The sequence below is a fragment of the Hylaeus volcanicus genome, chromosome 5 (genome assembly GCF_026283585.1).
Source record: "Hylaeus volcanicus isolate JK05 chromosome 5, UHH_iyHylVolc1.0_haploid, whole genome shotgun sequence".
NCBI lineage: Eukaryota > Metazoa > Arthropoda > Insecta > Hymenoptera > Colletidae > Hylaeus > Hylaeus volcanicus.
The window spans coordinates 9,146,182-9,162,800 of NC_071980.1; the positions used below are offsets into that span (position 1 = coordinate 9,146,182).

Sequence of the window (16,619 nt, forward strand, 5' to 3'; positions counted from 1 at the left end):
AAAAATTGTACCGTTTTTATTAAATGACTGGACACATAAATAATAAATCTACTAATTAAAATTTCTGTATGTGTTGATACCAATAATCTGTTGGGGCCCTCCGGGCCCCCTATAGCTCGAGTACTTCGGGATTGCTAAACCCGTACTGTAGCTACAATCAAATGTAGCTACAGCCTCTGAAGGCATGCTTAATTGCAATTTCTATAAGTTGATCTGTTTGAACATGGAACAAAATTAATTCTTGAACCAGCTTCATGGCTTTCAATAGCCAAACACGTAAAATTTTTGTAAGAATATATTAAACCAAGATTACTAAAAAAAATGCTTTCAAACACAAAATTTATGAGTAACAAATAACACTATTTAAAAGGTTGTATAAAGTTATGTCCTTATCGTCATCGTCATCGACTGATTCTCATTTTCCTTCGTATATAAGAGAATGTTTTGACAATGGCGTCACAGTATATTGGTATAATGAAGATTTTTCCCAAAGTCGATATCCGCCAGGACAAAAAAGTAATCAGATATTTTGTCTTTGTACATTTGTCTTAAGCATACTATGTTAAGTAATACTTATGACTTTGGTTATATTTAAATTTTACTTTAGTTAGTAAAGCATGTACTCTTATTTGTCTCCTCGTGGCACAACGAATATCTGAAACGGGATTATTAGTATACAGTGTAGATACATGCCCTGAAATTACTGATCATGTAGGTGAGGCAATGGCAGAGGGTAATGCTATCCATGCATGGATTGTTAAGGCAGGATTAGTTTCTCATCCATATCTCAGTACAGAGGAAGCATTAAGACATGGTGGCCAAAGATTAAGTATATTAACAGAATGGGTACAGATTTATCATATATATTTCTACGAATACATTTTTATAATATTACTTCCATAAAATTTTTTATATCAGACATTTCAAGTATTTTATGAAAGACTAGAACGGGGTCTGTATCATCATATAAGTAATTTTCTTCACAAATGGTATGCATCACCAAGGTCTAAAAATTTGTTCATGCTTCTTATTACTTGTGGTCGAACAGTATTATTTATATTTCAAGAAAATACTTACATGGTAAGTTATTCGTCGAGGCTTGCAGTAGAATCGTAATAAAAGAAATATTTTTCCTTTTAGGTAACTTTTTTTGACTCACATAGTCATAATTCAATTACAAATCCAAATCGAGGATTAGTTATTGCACAGGTAAGGCTTCATGAATACCCATGGTAAAATAATTTTTGAATACATACTGTCAAATATTATATCCTTAAGTAATAATAACAGTAATGCATATCAAACTAATAATAAACAAATAATGTAGACAACTATAGACAAGTTGAAACTTTTATGCGACTGGTACATTGAAGACATATTAAATAAATGTTATAATGCAAAAGCGAATCAATATGAGTTAGCTTTTTTATATCCAAATGATACAGCATGTTGTGGCTGTAGTTCTTCATGCACCTGTGGCGATCATTGCAAAAAGCATAAATAGTTCGATGTGATAATCTAATTTATACATGCACATGTAAACATCTTACAAATGATATAAATAAATTGAAAAAAAACATAGTAAAACATAAATGTAGGTGAGAAATTTATTTTATTATTATGATTAGATCTATTTCACTTAAAGATATTTACTGCTGGTATTATATTAATAACTATGGAACTTTTGATACAAACAAACATTATCTTGGTGATTAAAATTGATAGATTTATTTACATTATGTACAATGTCTTTTTAAAGCTATTACAATTCTTTCTTTGTTCATGCAATGTTGAAACTATTAAAAACTAATGTTGCTTGGATCTGAAAATTGTATTTATTCGCGCAACAATATCAATGAAATAGAATTTAATGTATATGTTTGTGAATTTGTTTACATTGGGTAAACATAATTGTGATATTTAGTTGGATTTGTTTAATAATGCATATATCATCCAGAAACTTTTTCATCTTATCTATTTCAATATTTTTATAAAATATAATCCAAATTTTGTGGACGAAATATATTTGTTAATTTCCTACTTTGCACCTTTGAATATCAGTATATATAAATGGATATAATGTTTTGATTTCTTAACTGTTATATATATATGATTCTTTAATCTCTTTTTATTAAATATAAATTAAAGTGATTAGTGGTGTTGCACATTCATGTGTACTGTACTAAAAAAACTCTGCAAGCATTAATCACACATTGTATTGTGAACTAAAACGATATCATGAAATGTAAGATAGTATTAATAGTCAATGCTTTGTAATGCGAACCAAAAATTTGTTATCACAATTAAGTCTTCTATATAAAATTCGTTTTTTTTTAGATACACTAATGCAAAATATCTTCGAAGAATTTTAAATCGCGATCTTTCAAATTATTGAAAAAATACATTTAAACTGCAATTATAAATGAAACTCGTAATTCAAACTTGTAAAAAATTCTTAATTTATTTTTCCTAACATCTATAGTACCTCAGAAATACAATATATTCTTCTTTGCTAATAAAATAAAAACAAATTCTTTTCTTTCCGTGAAAGAATAAGTATAGCGGTGCCGAAATTGCATTATGTTTAAAATACAGATTTTTCTTTCCGTGTTTTTTTGTATATATATTACAAGTGTTATGTAAAGTGTCATAAAATTTATTTAGTAACAATTTTAATAACGCAATTTCTAGAAATTACTATCTACAAAAAGGTATAAACGAATTTTTCATACATTTTTCCTTTTGAAGCCAAATTCTTGAAAAGGAACGCGAAAAACGATTTTTTCTGATGTTTGCAAATACCATCGGTAATTGAGCAACATTTTCCACTGTTACTACACTGTTCTTCGAACAGCAAACTCATTATGTATCATATTACTTTGTACAGGTGAAAGTTTAACATTGCAAATTTAAACATATAATAGTGTTGCAAGCCTTTAACATCAATGTAATTTTTACTTATATATTGATAGACCCTCTAATTTCATATCTTATATAAATTCGTACTTTATATGAAAGTAATTTTCGTTTATAAGCAATTTACATTATAGGGTTATTATACAGCATGATTGATTCAAATAATTATAACACTCTTGCCTCATTGCTATATATTCTGTACACAAAGTAAAATGACGTTGCTTCATCAGAAAAATATGATCAAGTATAACTTGATTATATGATTTTATAGTTGAATAAATAAAGCTTTTTTCACATGGAGTTAAAAATGTAATAAGATGTTAGAGAGACTGACGAACTCGAGGCTGAGCCCACTCTACAAAATCATCTATCAATACAGGCCAGGCTCCCTCTTCATCATAATTACTCATATCAGGATTAATCATAAGCGCAAAATCTAATAGTAAATTCCATGTATCTTTTGGGATTGACCTCTTATGGTGCTCCTAGAAAATATTAACCATTTTTATGTTGTAGTTATTAATAATTTTGGTTGTTTCATTCATGCTTTCATAGAAACTAATTAATAACTATATGATGTAAGTGCCTAATTTATATTATGTCTAACCTGTAGAAATTGACACCATAATGGCAGGAACTTGAATTTGTCATCTAGTACAATGTTCCAATAGGTAATAGCCATATCAAGGTCTAAACCTTTCTGTCCTGGATTTTTTGCATAATTGAATGTAAAGTGATAAAAATCTTTAAATTTCTGGGGATCTCTTAATTCATTTTCTAAACTACTTAAACGAGCTTTTAATTTATCTATATTGTCCACACTAAAAGAAAAATTTCAAATTGCATTACATTATTAATAAAGTCTTTATATTATTCAATTAAAAATAAGATAAAGGCATATTTTAAATTACCCTAAATCCATCATCCCATTCATAAATTCATCTTTAGTAAATTCACATTGTGTTTCTGCTCGAAATTTCCATGCAATGATTAATACTATTTTGCTCTCGGGACTTAAACCCAAGTCATCCAAAAATTTCATTATTCCATCTGCGGTAATCTTGTCTGGTTCGTTTGGATCTGTTTAAATTATCAAATAAATTGTATTATAAACATTAGAGAAACATTAATCAAGCTTCAAACATAAAAATTGTACATTCGTGTATTGGGTTACCTTGATATCGACTAAACAATATTTCTAATTTCTTTTTGTCCACTGAAATTCTTGGTTCTTTAAAATAAGCCTCAGGATTTTGAAAATAATTATCACTCGCCAGGTCTAACTTCCAATCGTTCTGTGATAAACAATATATCGCTGTTTGTTCTCCGGTGTGTGTAAATGTAATAAATTTTTTTACTTTGTCTCTTTGCGAAAACTTTAACTTATGCTGTAATAGAAGTCGAAAATAACATTTGATTACAATAAATTATTGTTATTAACATGATAAAGGAACAAAAACATAGCTCATTAATCATTACATAAAATTCCACACCATTCTCAACAGAAAATTTCAGCATACGTGTTTATGTATAAAAGTTCGAATTTGAAAGCATTAACAACACTGTCGTCGACTTGAACGAATGCTTATAAACAAGATTTCGTTACGTGTGCAACAACTACAATACTTTGCATAAGATCCCATTGAAAGAATACCTTACAAGTTAGAAACTTGCAAATGTTAAAGCAATTCCTTACAGACAAGCGAGAAGAATCTCACACGTTATTTTTCAATGTCGTTACCTAGAAGGTATGCTATGGAATTTATTGGTATTTTGTGCAAAAGAGAACATAAACGTTAAATCCCGATAGGTTATTTCAATACTTTTGTTACGTTGTCGTTAATATTTCAATCGATTAAAGCGTTCGTTGTTTACATCAAAGCGTGAACAACATTTCTTTAGCATGATAACTAAAGTCATCAAGAGCTCACCATTTTAGCTAATTTTAGGCCCCCGAAAGCCAAAATATTATTTCCTTTGCACTGCACTTGACATGAACATGCGCATGTTCTGCAAAAGCTCCGAGAAATGCAAATACACTAACTAGACTACAAGCAATGCCACCAGACGTTGCTAAAGAGAAGCAATTTCGAGGACAATACCGCGGGTTATTTAAAAGATTTACATGTAATTTTCTAAGCTACGTATTTAACCTTGAGATCTCGAGTGAAATTTGATTTGCCGTCGGATGGCATTGATATAGGAATGTCATAAGAAAACGACAACGTTGAAGTTATTACGAAACAAGAGAACAGTTCCATAAGTATTAGTCCACGAACGATCATCCATGAAATTGCATAAGCTTTTATCTTGCGCATAAATAAATCGCGACCGATTTGTTGTAAATTCACGCGTTTTGAATTAGTATTTCGTCATATGAAAAGCCCAAAATTTGACACCATCATCACTTGAGGAATCACCAAGCAGCCAAAGTGGCTGCCACTATGATTCTTGAGATGGTTGCGCTGGATTTTTAATTAGGGATTCGTATTACTTGGTGCACGCGATTTGTTCTTTTTATACTTAATAGATTAGTGTTTCGAATAATGATGCACCTCGCGATTTCTTTTGATTAGTACTTTTCGCGTTTTCTTTCAGGGTAGTGTTGCGAGTAACTATCAATCGCGTTTGCTATTAGTGTTGCGTTTGATAAATCGCGTCCGTTTTGAGGTAACTGCATATTTTTAGCTAGGACAACATCAGAAGAAGAAAACCATCTATGGATTTTTTTTTATATTTGAAGAATAGAGAATAATATACTTTTATTCTGTTCCAGGCGACTGTGGTGAATTTTGAATGGACTATTCGACGATAGAAAGAAATACTGCTATGTATAATGTCTAATCATATCGGGTATATTTTATTTAACATAAGGTTGAATTGTTTCACTGTTATGAACCATAATATTTTTCCTAGTTACCTATTTTATATATATTACAAAATTACTATCTTATCAGTAATACGATAATGATGATGATGATAGAGTCAATTAACTATTTGACTAACTATAACTATAACTATATGTTTAACTATACATATTAGCCGTTATGTATTAGGTTATTATATATAATATTTAAATTTGAGCGCTCAACTTGCTAGAAACAGTTAGTATTTAACGACAAGACAGACAAACGGTAAACTAATTACATGGATCAATGTATTTTCCCCATCTCCCTTTCCTATCACAGATGTAGTACTACATAGATTATTGCATAGAGTCTTTGTGTAATATGTATGCATTTCTCTTGGTACTTGTGGTGTTAATTAATTAGATTATTGCACAAGTGGCTTGTTGGTTGCATGATTTCTTTTTCTATTTTCATTAGTGCATGTCAGGGTGGCGGGTACAAAAACTAGATTAAGGAAGTGTGGCTAGGATGTGGTTTTTGTCTTGTCCACCAAATTTTTTTTGGGTCTCCATATAACCTCCACGTGATGAGACCTGGGCCCTCTATATTATTTGAAGTATGTAATTGCTAACTGCACATCGCCAGTAAGGGGCTGATGACATTATCAATTGCATACCAAGTAATATGAGCTAATGGCTGCAATCGTTCTCGTTTACAAATAAATGAAAATATGGTGACTTAAAATTAAAATCAACGCATGTTGATGCTTTTATTATTATAAAAGTCTATAGTATATGACACATAATGAACAATTTATTATATAAAATATAATTTTTGAAATAGCGGGAATCCTTTAGACTGCGTCTGTCTTTCTCTTGTATACTTTCTTTAAAATCATTTAAAGCATTTTTAATTAGCCGCTGTTTGCACTCTTTTAGTTCTTCTGCAGTTGGTACGTGGCGTCCCAAAGTTTGTCTCAGGACTAATCTGCTAATGAGTTACTAGATCCTCTAGGTTGAGGATTATTAATATAAAGTAGACCGAAGCGCCATTCGCGGACCCTACATTTTGATAGGAGTTCTCCACCCTCGTTATTTTTCATGCCGTGTCCCTCGATTGTACCATCGTCCATGGTTTTGTCCAGTTTTGTCGCAATTCGTAGTTGTGGTTGTTCTCTTTATTTTTAGGTTAGCTGTTTAAGCGTAAAACTTTATTCCGTGTTGTTTTATTGAGAACTCTGAACAATGACGTCTTGTTTGGAAAGTTTACGATACTCGACATGTGTATGGTTCGAAATAGGCGATAAACGAAATGTATTAGTGTCTATGTTGGCCGGAACATTGGTAAACACTGTAGTTTACATTGCTTTGAATGTGACACTGACATATTACATGACGACCTAATTTTTAAAAATCTAATCGTAGATGTAATTAATGCCGATTTGCGTAACTTGTTTCCAATAAAATCAGTTTAATCCGGTTGTTACTTATTTGCACTTTTTTATAGTTGCAAATAATATAGTATGATTTTGATTACAATTTACCTACCTTCATAATTTGAATTTAGATGGATTTAATGATGTACATAATAATGCGGAAACGGCAAATATACAAAGAAATTATTTACTTTCAGTTTTCCGTTGGATGGTGGTTGATGATTGATGCTCATGCTAAGTATCCTAGCGAAATGTTAAATCAGTATCATGTGTGTGGAGTATTTGGAACTATTTCTCTTGTTATGTAAATTAATATTCCTATTGTAGTAATATTTTGGTATATATTAACTTATATATTATTTGATAATGATTGACTTTTTATTTTAGGGTGAATTCGGTTTCAAATGCACAGATAAGAGGTGATGTATTTAGTGGTGAACTATTAGGATCTAGAGGTGCAAGAGGATGGTTATTTCTTGGATTTGTAATGGGATTTTCTGAAGTAATTGCAGCTTGTTGGATTTTGTTTGTAGATTTTGTAGCTGCAGGTCTGTATATTATTTATAGTTAAATATTAGCAAGTATTAAATATTGTTAATTTTGTTTTTTTTTAGAACCAAAACATTATTGGCCTGGCGTAGGACTATTTTTACAGAATACATTCATCTTTTTAGCCTCGCTTACATATAAATTTGGCAGAGTCGAAGAGCTATGAAAGCAATCGATATTTGTACATTCTAAATGTTTTTTCCTTTTTGCACAAAATCTCCTGGTTCTACTAGGCTTTAAATCAAAGCACTTGAAACCAAGGAGTGAACAATTATAAATATCGCAGTATGTGTCAACTGAATTGGTTCATAGGAAAATGAAGCAACTTTATTGTTTTTATTTACATTTTATTAATAGATGGGTACTTGTTGAAATGCTTACTTATCCATAGTAAATCATTTTGAATTCATATAATCACTGTGTACAATAAAACATAAGTATCATATTCTTCGATTATAAGTAGTCAACATAATAAATCATAGTTTTTTGTTTTGTGATAATCTTTTTATTATAAAGCATATAAGAAATAGTTGAATTAAAAATTTTCGTTTTAATAAATACGTAAGTACATAGTGTTTGTTACAATAATGTACTAATAACATATTCAATAAATTTTGCATTTATTTGTATGACTGTTTGACTGAAAGTAATGTATTCCAATTTTCAAAATAAATTGTAATTGCTTTTACTTGTGAACTTGTTTTTTTATTTATCAAATGCGTATCCTTCCTGGCGAAAGTCCTGATTTTTACATTTGCATCGGATGTGTTAATTCTCTATAATTCAGTGCAACTCTAACGAGATTCAATTTTGTGTGTTCAAAGTTTATGTACATATCTCATTATCGATGTTTTGTCCATGGCCTATTACATAATTTTGTCGAAATCCAAAAATAATTCAGGTTATATGGTGTTTAAGAAATTTTAATACGTTTAGGTAAATAAAATAGAATATACAATTTTTTTATCGGAATTAGTGATCGTTTAAATTTGAAGGATTTATTTTTTAAAGTAGGGATGAAATGACTCTTCATTGGTTCTGATTTGCCAACGCGGACCAATATGAGTGTTTTCTTCCATCTTATTTTACCAATCACCTTGTGCCACACAAACACATGGTTCTTGTTCAGTTTGACGAACATTATTAGGAGTTCGTTGTGTGTTTTCTTACTTTAATAAAGGATTGAAACTAATGTGCATTCATGCCTAATAGTTTAAAAGCAGTTGTTCGTTTATCGTTCGCTTCAGTTGTTTAGGACAGTCGCAAAATGTAAGTAACGTTCGAAAGTATTTAACACCGTCATTTAAAATTTTTACTCAGATATCCGGCTTCCATAACCAAGTTTGACAAGTCATAGAAATCCTCGTGCTATCAAAAGATTATTCGCTGTGTCTACGAGTGGTTTTCGTGAATGAAAATTATTTTCTAAACAGAATTTTTGCGTATCATCCAATAATTATTAATTTGTATTTGTCAAATTTTCTGTTTACTTTACTGTTCAGTTTGAAAATTTGTTCAAATAGCACACAACAAAGTACTAAATACGATATTTTCGTTTCCATAAGGAATTTTATATCTATGTTCGCCACTCCTAGGATATTCTTCTTTAAATCGTAGTAATCCGGAAATGCTATTGGAATCTTTCTTCATACAGCATTTACACGAAATTGCTGAAAAATACTGTTAGTTTTCTTAATTATTGTGCTACAAATGTTTCATTAATTGATAATACTTGGGTTTAAATTAAAAAAGTAGAAAGTATAGTATAAAATATATATTTTTAAATCTATTAAGCAAAAATTATTATATACATCTATTTATTTTTAATTATAGATGAAGCTGAGTGAATTAAAAATGTCCATTATTTGGTTACTAGTGATTACTATTACTACTTTTATTGGTAGTAGCAATGGTGTTGCTGTTATGAGTATCGACATTGGCAGCGAGTCAATGAAAGTTGCCATTGTTTCGGTAAGTAAAAATTATATAACGATCTATTTCATTAATAATAATAAATATTTGTTTATGCAGCTTGGTGTTCCTATGGAAATTGCTCTTAACAAGGAGTCAAAGAGGAAAACACCTGCTATCATTGCATTTCGAAATGGGGAGAGAAGTTTTGGAGAAGATGCTCAAGTTGTAGCAATCAGATCACCGCAAAATAGTTTTTCTTACATATTAGATCTTCTAGGAAAATCCATAAATAATCCTATGGTACAACTCTACATGAAAAGATTTCCCTATTACGATATAATTTCTGATGATGAAAGGAACACAATTGCATTTAGACTGGACAAAAATACTACGTATACACCAGAAGAATTAATTGCACAAATTTTGCACAAGGGAAAAGAATTTGCAGAAAATTCAGCTGGTCAAAAGATCACTGAAGCAGTGATAACTGTTCCAGGATATTTTAATCAAATTGAAAGAAGATCACTTATGCAAGCAGCAGATCTAGCTGGAATTAAAGTTCTACAACTTATTAACGATTATACTGCCATTGCATTGAATTATGGAATTTTTCGAAGTAAAGAAATAAATGACACTGCCCATTACGTGATGTTCTATGACATGGGAGCCAGTAGTACAACTGCAACTGTTGTCAGTTATCAGAATGTGAAAACAAAGGAGAAGGGATTTGTTGAAACCAATCCACACGTCACTGTTCTAGGTGTGGGTTATGATCGTACTTTGGGAGGGCTAGAAGTGCAACTTAGATTGCAGCATCACTTGGCAAAAGAATTTGATGCTTTAAATAAAACATCAACTTCTGTATTTACTAACCCACGAGCAATGGCAAAACTTTTTAAAGAAGCTGGGCGTGTTAAAAATGTTCTGAGTGCAAATACCGATCATTATGCTCAAATTGAGGGACTGGTAGATGAACATGATTTCAAAGTGCAAGTTTCCAGAGAAAAGGTAGAACAACTTTGTTCAGATTTATTTGAGCGAGTTGCTGATCCCATTAAGATTGCTTTAAAAACATCAGGTATAAAGAAAGAATTGAAATTTTACTTAACTTTACGCGTAAATATTGTTTCTATATGATCATTCTAAATTGATTATATAAATCTTTTAGGTTTAACATTAGATGTTATATCTCAAGTAGTATTGGTAGGAGCAGGAACCAGAATGCCAAAGATACAGGAACATTTAAGTCAGTATTTAACAGTTGAACTCTCCAAAAATATCAACATGGATGAGGCAGCTGCATTAGGAGCAGTGTATAAAGCTGCAGAGCTTAGTAAAGGTTTCAAAGTAAAGAAGTTCGTTACCAAAGATGCAGTACTATTTCCCATACAAATCACTTTCGACAGAATTGTCGATAATAAAGTAAAACTAGTAAGCTTTTGTTTTTATATTCCGTGTTACTGAATAATCTTTGCAGATACAGGTCAACATTTTTACAAAAAATATGTTATATTGTAGATTAAAAAGTCATTGTTTAGCAAAATGAATCCTTACCCACAAAAAAAAATCATCACATTTAATAAATATGCAGAAAATTTCCAATTCCATATTAATTATGCTGAACTGGACTATTTACCTGCTAATGAAGTTGCGTAAGTATTTGATACAGTTATTGTTTGCTACATAATATTTGTATTTATTAACATTGGATTTCTTCTATTTTAGTGCTATTGGTAACTTAAATATATCCACTATAACTTTAACTGGAGTAGCCGAAGCTCTGGACAAACACACTAAAGATGGAGCAGAAAGCAAGGGCATTAAAGCACATTTTGCTATGGATGAGAGTGGTATACTTAATTTGGTGAATGTAGAACTGGTATCAGAAAAGTCAAGCCCAACACCTGATGAAGAAGAGGGTACTTTCTCAATACTTGGCTCAACTATTAGTAAACTTTTTGCAGGTTTGTGCTGAATGCTTTGCAAAAAATGATACATTGTTTGACTAATTTGGGTTTTCTTAAACAATAATTTCTTGTTTTTTATGATAAATTTTATTAGTATGTTCTGCAGATGGTTAATCAAGAAAACATGCTACTGTATTGAAACATGCAGTAGCTTGGAAATTATGAATAAACTTGTAGAATCGATTTTTTGCAAGCATTTATAAATAAAATATCAAATATAATAATGCAGAAACAAATTAAATTACACTTTTAAAAAAAAGTGAATTACTCCTTTTTCTAGATGACATTTTGTTTACTTTTTCTCTCATTGTTTTTTATGAAAATTTACATTATGCAATTTTTTAATTTCAGGTTCCGAAGATAAAGATAAAGAAGCGAAAGTCGTCGAAAATTTGAAGGAAGATGTAAAACCAGTTCATGAGGAATCGGAGTACCCTGAAATGCAAAAAGAAGCAGATGATAAGACTAAGAAAAAAAATGAAAGTACAGTCACCGAGGATAAAGTGGCAAATAAAACTGAGAAAACGGAGAAAGAAAAAAAAGCTACGATTGTAACGATTAAAGAACCTATTAAAGCCATTGAAGACAAATTAGGACCACAGATCCTTTCTGGAGATAAACTTACCGTTTCTCGCGAAAAGTAAGTAAATAAAAGTAATTACATAATTGTTTTGTATGTATAGGAAGTACACCGTTTACATTCTAATGAGAATATTACATGACAATTATAGATTACATCAGTTAGATGTATATGATTTCGAGAAAATGAAACGTGAAACAGCTTTAAACAATTTAGAAACATTTATTATTGACGCTCAACAAAGATTAGAATCTGAAGAATATGCTGCTGCAGCTACTGCTCAAGAAGCAGAAAATATATTAAAAGCGTGTTCTGAAATTTCTGATTGGTTGTACGAAGATGGATTTACCGCAACTGCAGAAGTATACGAACAAAAATTATCAGAACTTCATAAAATGACCAAGGATATGTATGAACGTGTCTATGAACACAGAGAACGCCCAGAAGTATTGAAAGGCATGACATCCGCATTGAATGCAAGTAAAACACTTTTGAACAATATGCGTAATTTGAGTTTAACAGGCGATAATTACATTCAAGTAAAGCTTGATCAATTAGAGAAAGTAATCAAGGAAACTCAGGTAAATTATTGTCTTTACGTTTAACAGCAATTTATTTAATTTTCATCTTTTTTATTTAACGATCGCATAATGTTTAATTACTTTAATTTATAGGAATATTATGATAACGTTGTGAAATCTTTCGCTGGGACGTCTTTGCACGATCCTGTGAAATATAAAGTTCGGGACATTGCAAATACAATGGCTGTGCTCGATAGAGAAGTGAAGTATGTTATAAACAAATTAAAAGTTTGGACACCAAATCAAGAGGCTACTACGAATCAGACAGAGAGCACAAACGAAAACGCAACAGAGACAAAAGAAGGACCGGAATCAGAGACTGTTCCTAAATCAGCTAGTGATTCTGAAACGGTGAAACTTCCGGAAGAAAGTACAACCGATGAATCAAGTACACACACACAAAAGCCAGTAGAGTTGAATACCTCGGAAGATTCGATTGTAATACCAGAAAATAACGAAGATCGATCGAGTCACAAAAGTACTCAAGAGGAAGAGGCACACCAAGAACTTTAAAAAAAAGTTTACGTAAAAACGTGTGACTTTTGTTATTGATCGATCCCGTTTCGGTTAATAAGTTAGGCAATTTATTATGTTGTAGGACAGGTTTATAAATGTATTTATAAACCTAAATCAAATTCAAGAAATTGTGTTATCGTGGTTGAATTATTTCGCGAATGTGAATACTGAAGTGTTATCGTATTTAATTGCACATGATTATAAGAATAATTCGTTCGTTCATCATACCAGAAAGTAATAGAACTAGTATCTCGCAGCATTTCGAATACAAAAGTAAAACCGATCATGTATTGTTTATAAAAGATTTGTGCTTTAAGTGCCAAGTAGTTACAGGCTTCAAAGTTCTATCTATATCAAGACAGGCCTGCACATTCTATAAATGTATTTGCTGGACCAGAAATTGCTGATGATTGACAAGTATGCTTAAATCCTGTTGCAGTTGATCTCCATCTGTCATTTTCTGCTGTAACTTCACTTACTCAAAGTTGTTTCTTAGGAACAATGACTGGCGTCAGACATTGTAAGAAGACCAGTTGGCCAGGTCTGATATACATTAATATGAAAATTGCTGAACAATTTTGAAAATAATTGTATAACACACGGTACTACATTTTATAGTCGAATAAATTCCTTATTCGCGTGACGTCGTTATTTACAAGTGATAAAACATTCTACTTGGCCGGACTTCGTCTATTACAAATATAATATTTAATTGTGATACTTCTTGATACTATAGTCTTAGACATATTCTATGCTATAGCTTAAACAATGATTTTTTACAGATATCTACATCGAGCATAATAATTACACACAACATATATGTCAGTGTTTGTATCATGAGGAGATTAAGATTTTATTCATTTTTTTTTTACATTTCTAATTAATTAATCTTTGCTAAAAAAAATGCCTAACTTCGATGCGCTCTATGCATACCCCATTGTGTCATAGATTTAATTTATTTTATGATACAATGGTCATGTATTGAATTTAATGACGAAACAAATAGTCTGTAAAGATTTGCACAGAGCAAGGTAAACCAATGTCTGGTAATGTAATTTATTTAAAAAGATTTGCAACTTGCTCGCAAACAATTGCTTCTACTTAAGCATTCGATATGAATTAAATCTAATCATTCCAACGAATACAGATGTAATTTAAAACCTTTCATTATGTTATTTATCATTTTGGGTGAATAAAACAGTGTGTAAGATCTTGATAAAACTAACAAAAATCAATGCAATTTTTAATTTGTACATTTCATGTTAAACTTTATGTTTACAAGAAAAACATGTGTAATTTATTTTATAAACATGTCTTCCTGCAATTAGAACAGCTTTAGGCTGATGAAATAAATTAATTTATAATTGCATATTTATTTTAACATACTATTTAAGACAGCATTAATATTATTATTTATGTATGTTTCATATACGTATTACGAAGAAAATAGACATTTGTATATTTATATACATTATCACTGGGATGTTTTACTTTCATATGGTTTATGTATTTGATAAATAAGTTGTTTTAATATTAGTTGAATGAGACAAATTGAAATTTGAAATTGAAGATAAATTTTATATAGATTTTTTATATACCTTTGATTTAATGAAAATTAATTATACATTACTTTTACTTTCAATTTTTTTCAATGCATTATTTAGAATTTTGATATTTCGGTTTATATGAATTTCAGGATATCTCCAAATGATCACTGTGTAAATAAATTATTTACAATGATTGCAATAAATTTAAAGAACATATTTTATATTCGTATAAATTATTAATATCTTTAAAATTGAATATATACGATGCATATTCAGTTATGTATATGTACATATTTTGAATTTTTCAAAGTAATTCTATATCGTGCGACCAGATAGCTCTGGTGTCGTAGTTAAGTCAAGGGCATGAGTAAAACATCATACATTTTGTAAACAAATACAAAACCATTTATTTCACCGAAACTTCCGTATTATTTTATTTAATTTTTAAATGTACGAAAATAATACGTACTACGATTGCTAATGTGTGAATCAGAACTTACTTTCTGACTTCAAGTAAATCAAATCAGTTACATAGATAGCAGATCATATTTTAAACGTATCATCAATGATTTTGTTTTATAATATTCACGTTTAACAATTTACAGTGACATTTGTTATAAATCATGTTTCTGTGTCAAGCTTTTCGAACACTGTTGAAGAGAGTTGGTCCTGTTATGGTAAACTTCATTTTAATTAAGAAATATTGCAATCTTATATGATAAAATTAATATAAAACAAATATTATATTTGGAAAAACTGTTTAGAATTTAATTCACGTTAATAAATGTATGTAAAGCATCATTTATAAAATTAATATTATTTTTATTTTACAGTATGCTACAAGTTTTGTGTTTAACAATCACTCTGAAAGTAAGAAACCTATGGCTGATGATAAATTAAATCTTGAACCTCCTGATATTAAAAAATTAACTATTGAATATATGATAGAACAATCCACGATAGATTCTATAAATAATGCAAGTCAAACATTAACTATTACATATATGGCAGTAATGAGAACAAGTACCGAGTATAAGTAAGATTTGTATGTTGCTAGAAATAACAGTTATATTCCCAATAACGGTTAAAACTATTTTTCAGAAATTTGTTAAGTTTATTGATTTCTCTCTTGAGGGATTCTTTGGAATTTAATTGTACCGATGAACATTGGGACTCGATAATCGAAATAAGATCGCAAGTACAGAGTAAAAAGGAAAAATTAAATGTAAGACAAAATAAAAATAAATTTATATCAATGTACTACAATTATAAAAAATATTTAAAAATATACTTTTTCTACCAGAAATTAACAGGTTACATTCAATATGTACAAAATCTGGCAGTAGCAGTTTCAGATCTATGTTATTTATCAGGAATGGACAATTTGTCATTCAGTCTTTCTCAACATCTCGACGATGTATTAAAACGTATAAAAACAGAAGTTGATCTTATTGCAATACTCGAAGAAGAATATTGTGATATACAAGAACAATGCATTAGAAATTGTGAGTACATTATAATCATTAGATTTAAAGCAAATTAAATTTTATAGATGATCTGGTTTGTGATAACCTTTTGTTCTGTTTTAACATTTCAGCAAATAAAACAAATAGTAATGAATCCTCTGATTAATGTGAACAGACGTATCTGTGTGTTCATTGTTTGAAAGATATTTATATCTGTTTATATAATAAATATTTGATATTGAAAATAGAGTATCTTCTCATTTTATTATTTCTATCTTTAATGAACTTATTTGCATTAA

General features: G+C 30.0%; 4 protein-coding genes across 8 annotated transcripts; 3 read left to right on the plus strand and 1 right to left on the minus strand.

The window, feature by feature from the left end:
* Positions 1-2,435: 2,435 nt before the first annotated feature.
* Positions 2,436-4,954, minus strand: LOC128876225 (DCN1-like protein). Its single transcript, XM_054122405.1, has 5 exons — positions 4,848-4,954; positions 4,091-4,304; positions 3,828-3,996; positions 3,524-3,737; positions 2,436-3,401 (listed from the first exon to the last, which is right to left on the minus strand). The coding sequence occupies exons 1-5, from the start codon at positions 4,848-4,850 to the stop codon at positions 3,237-3,239; spliced, it is 765 nt and encodes a 254-aa protein (XP_053978380.1). The 5' UTR covers positions 4,851-4,954; the 3' UTR covers positions 2,436-3,236.
* A 1,812-nt stretch (positions 4,955-6,766) lies between these two features.
* On the plus strand, positions 6,767-8,378 carry LOC128876459 (transmembrane protein 50A). Its single transcript, XM_054122864.1, has 4 exons — positions 6,767-7,108; positions 7,398-7,504; positions 7,588-7,748; positions 7,815-8,378. The coding sequence occupies exons 1-4, from the start codon at positions 7,010-7,012 to the stop codon at positions 7,913-7,915; spliced, it is 468 nt and encodes a 155-aa protein (XP_053978839.1). The 5' UTR covers positions 6,767-7,009; the 3' UTR covers positions 7,916-8,378.
* Positions 8,379-8,858: 480 nt separating this feature from the next.
* Positions 8,859-14,781, plus strand: LOC128876457 (hypoxia up-regulated protein 1). Of its 2 annotated transcripts, none has more exons than XM_054122858.1 (9): positions 8,859-9,018; positions 9,583-9,720; positions 9,781-10,741; positions 10,832-11,094; positions 11,182-11,315; positions 11,389-11,627; positions 11,982-12,270; positions 12,362-12,791; positions 12,885-14,781. In XM_054122858.1, the coding sequence occupies exons 2-9, from the start codon at positions 9,583-9,585 to the stop codon at positions 13,302-13,304; spliced, it is 2,874 nt and encodes a 957-aa protein (XP_053978833.1). In that variant the 5' UTR covers positions 8,859-9,018; the 3' UTR covers positions 13,305-14,781. The 2 variants fall into 2 exon arrangements, with proteins under 2 accessions (XP_053978833.1, XP_053978834.1); XM_054122859.1 differs by having other exon boundaries at positions 11,389-11,582.
* A 118-nt stretch (positions 14,782-14,899) lies between these two features.
* LOC128876458 (uncharacterized) lies at positions 14,900-16,569 on the plus strand. Of its 4 annotated transcripts, none has more exons than XM_054122863.1 (5): positions 14,900-15,531; positions 15,688-15,890; positions 15,956-16,079; positions 16,158-16,359; positions 16,452-16,569. In XM_054122863.1, exons 1-5 carry the CDS (start codon positions 15,478-15,480, stop codon positions 16,484-16,486), a joined length of 618 nt encoding a protein of 205 aa, XP_053978838.1. In that variant the 5' UTR covers positions 14,900-15,477; the 3' UTR covers positions 16,487-16,569. The 4 variants fall into 4 exon arrangements, with proteins under 4 accessions (XP_053978838.1, XP_053978836.1, XP_053978837.1 ...); XM_054122861.1 differs by having other exon boundaries at positions 14,900-15,367; positions 15,460-15,531; positions 16,158-16,569; XM_054122862.1 differs by having other exon boundaries at positions 14,900-15,304; positions 15,460-15,531; positions 16,158-16,569.
* The last annotated feature ends 50 nt before the right edge of the window (positions 16,570-16,619 follow it).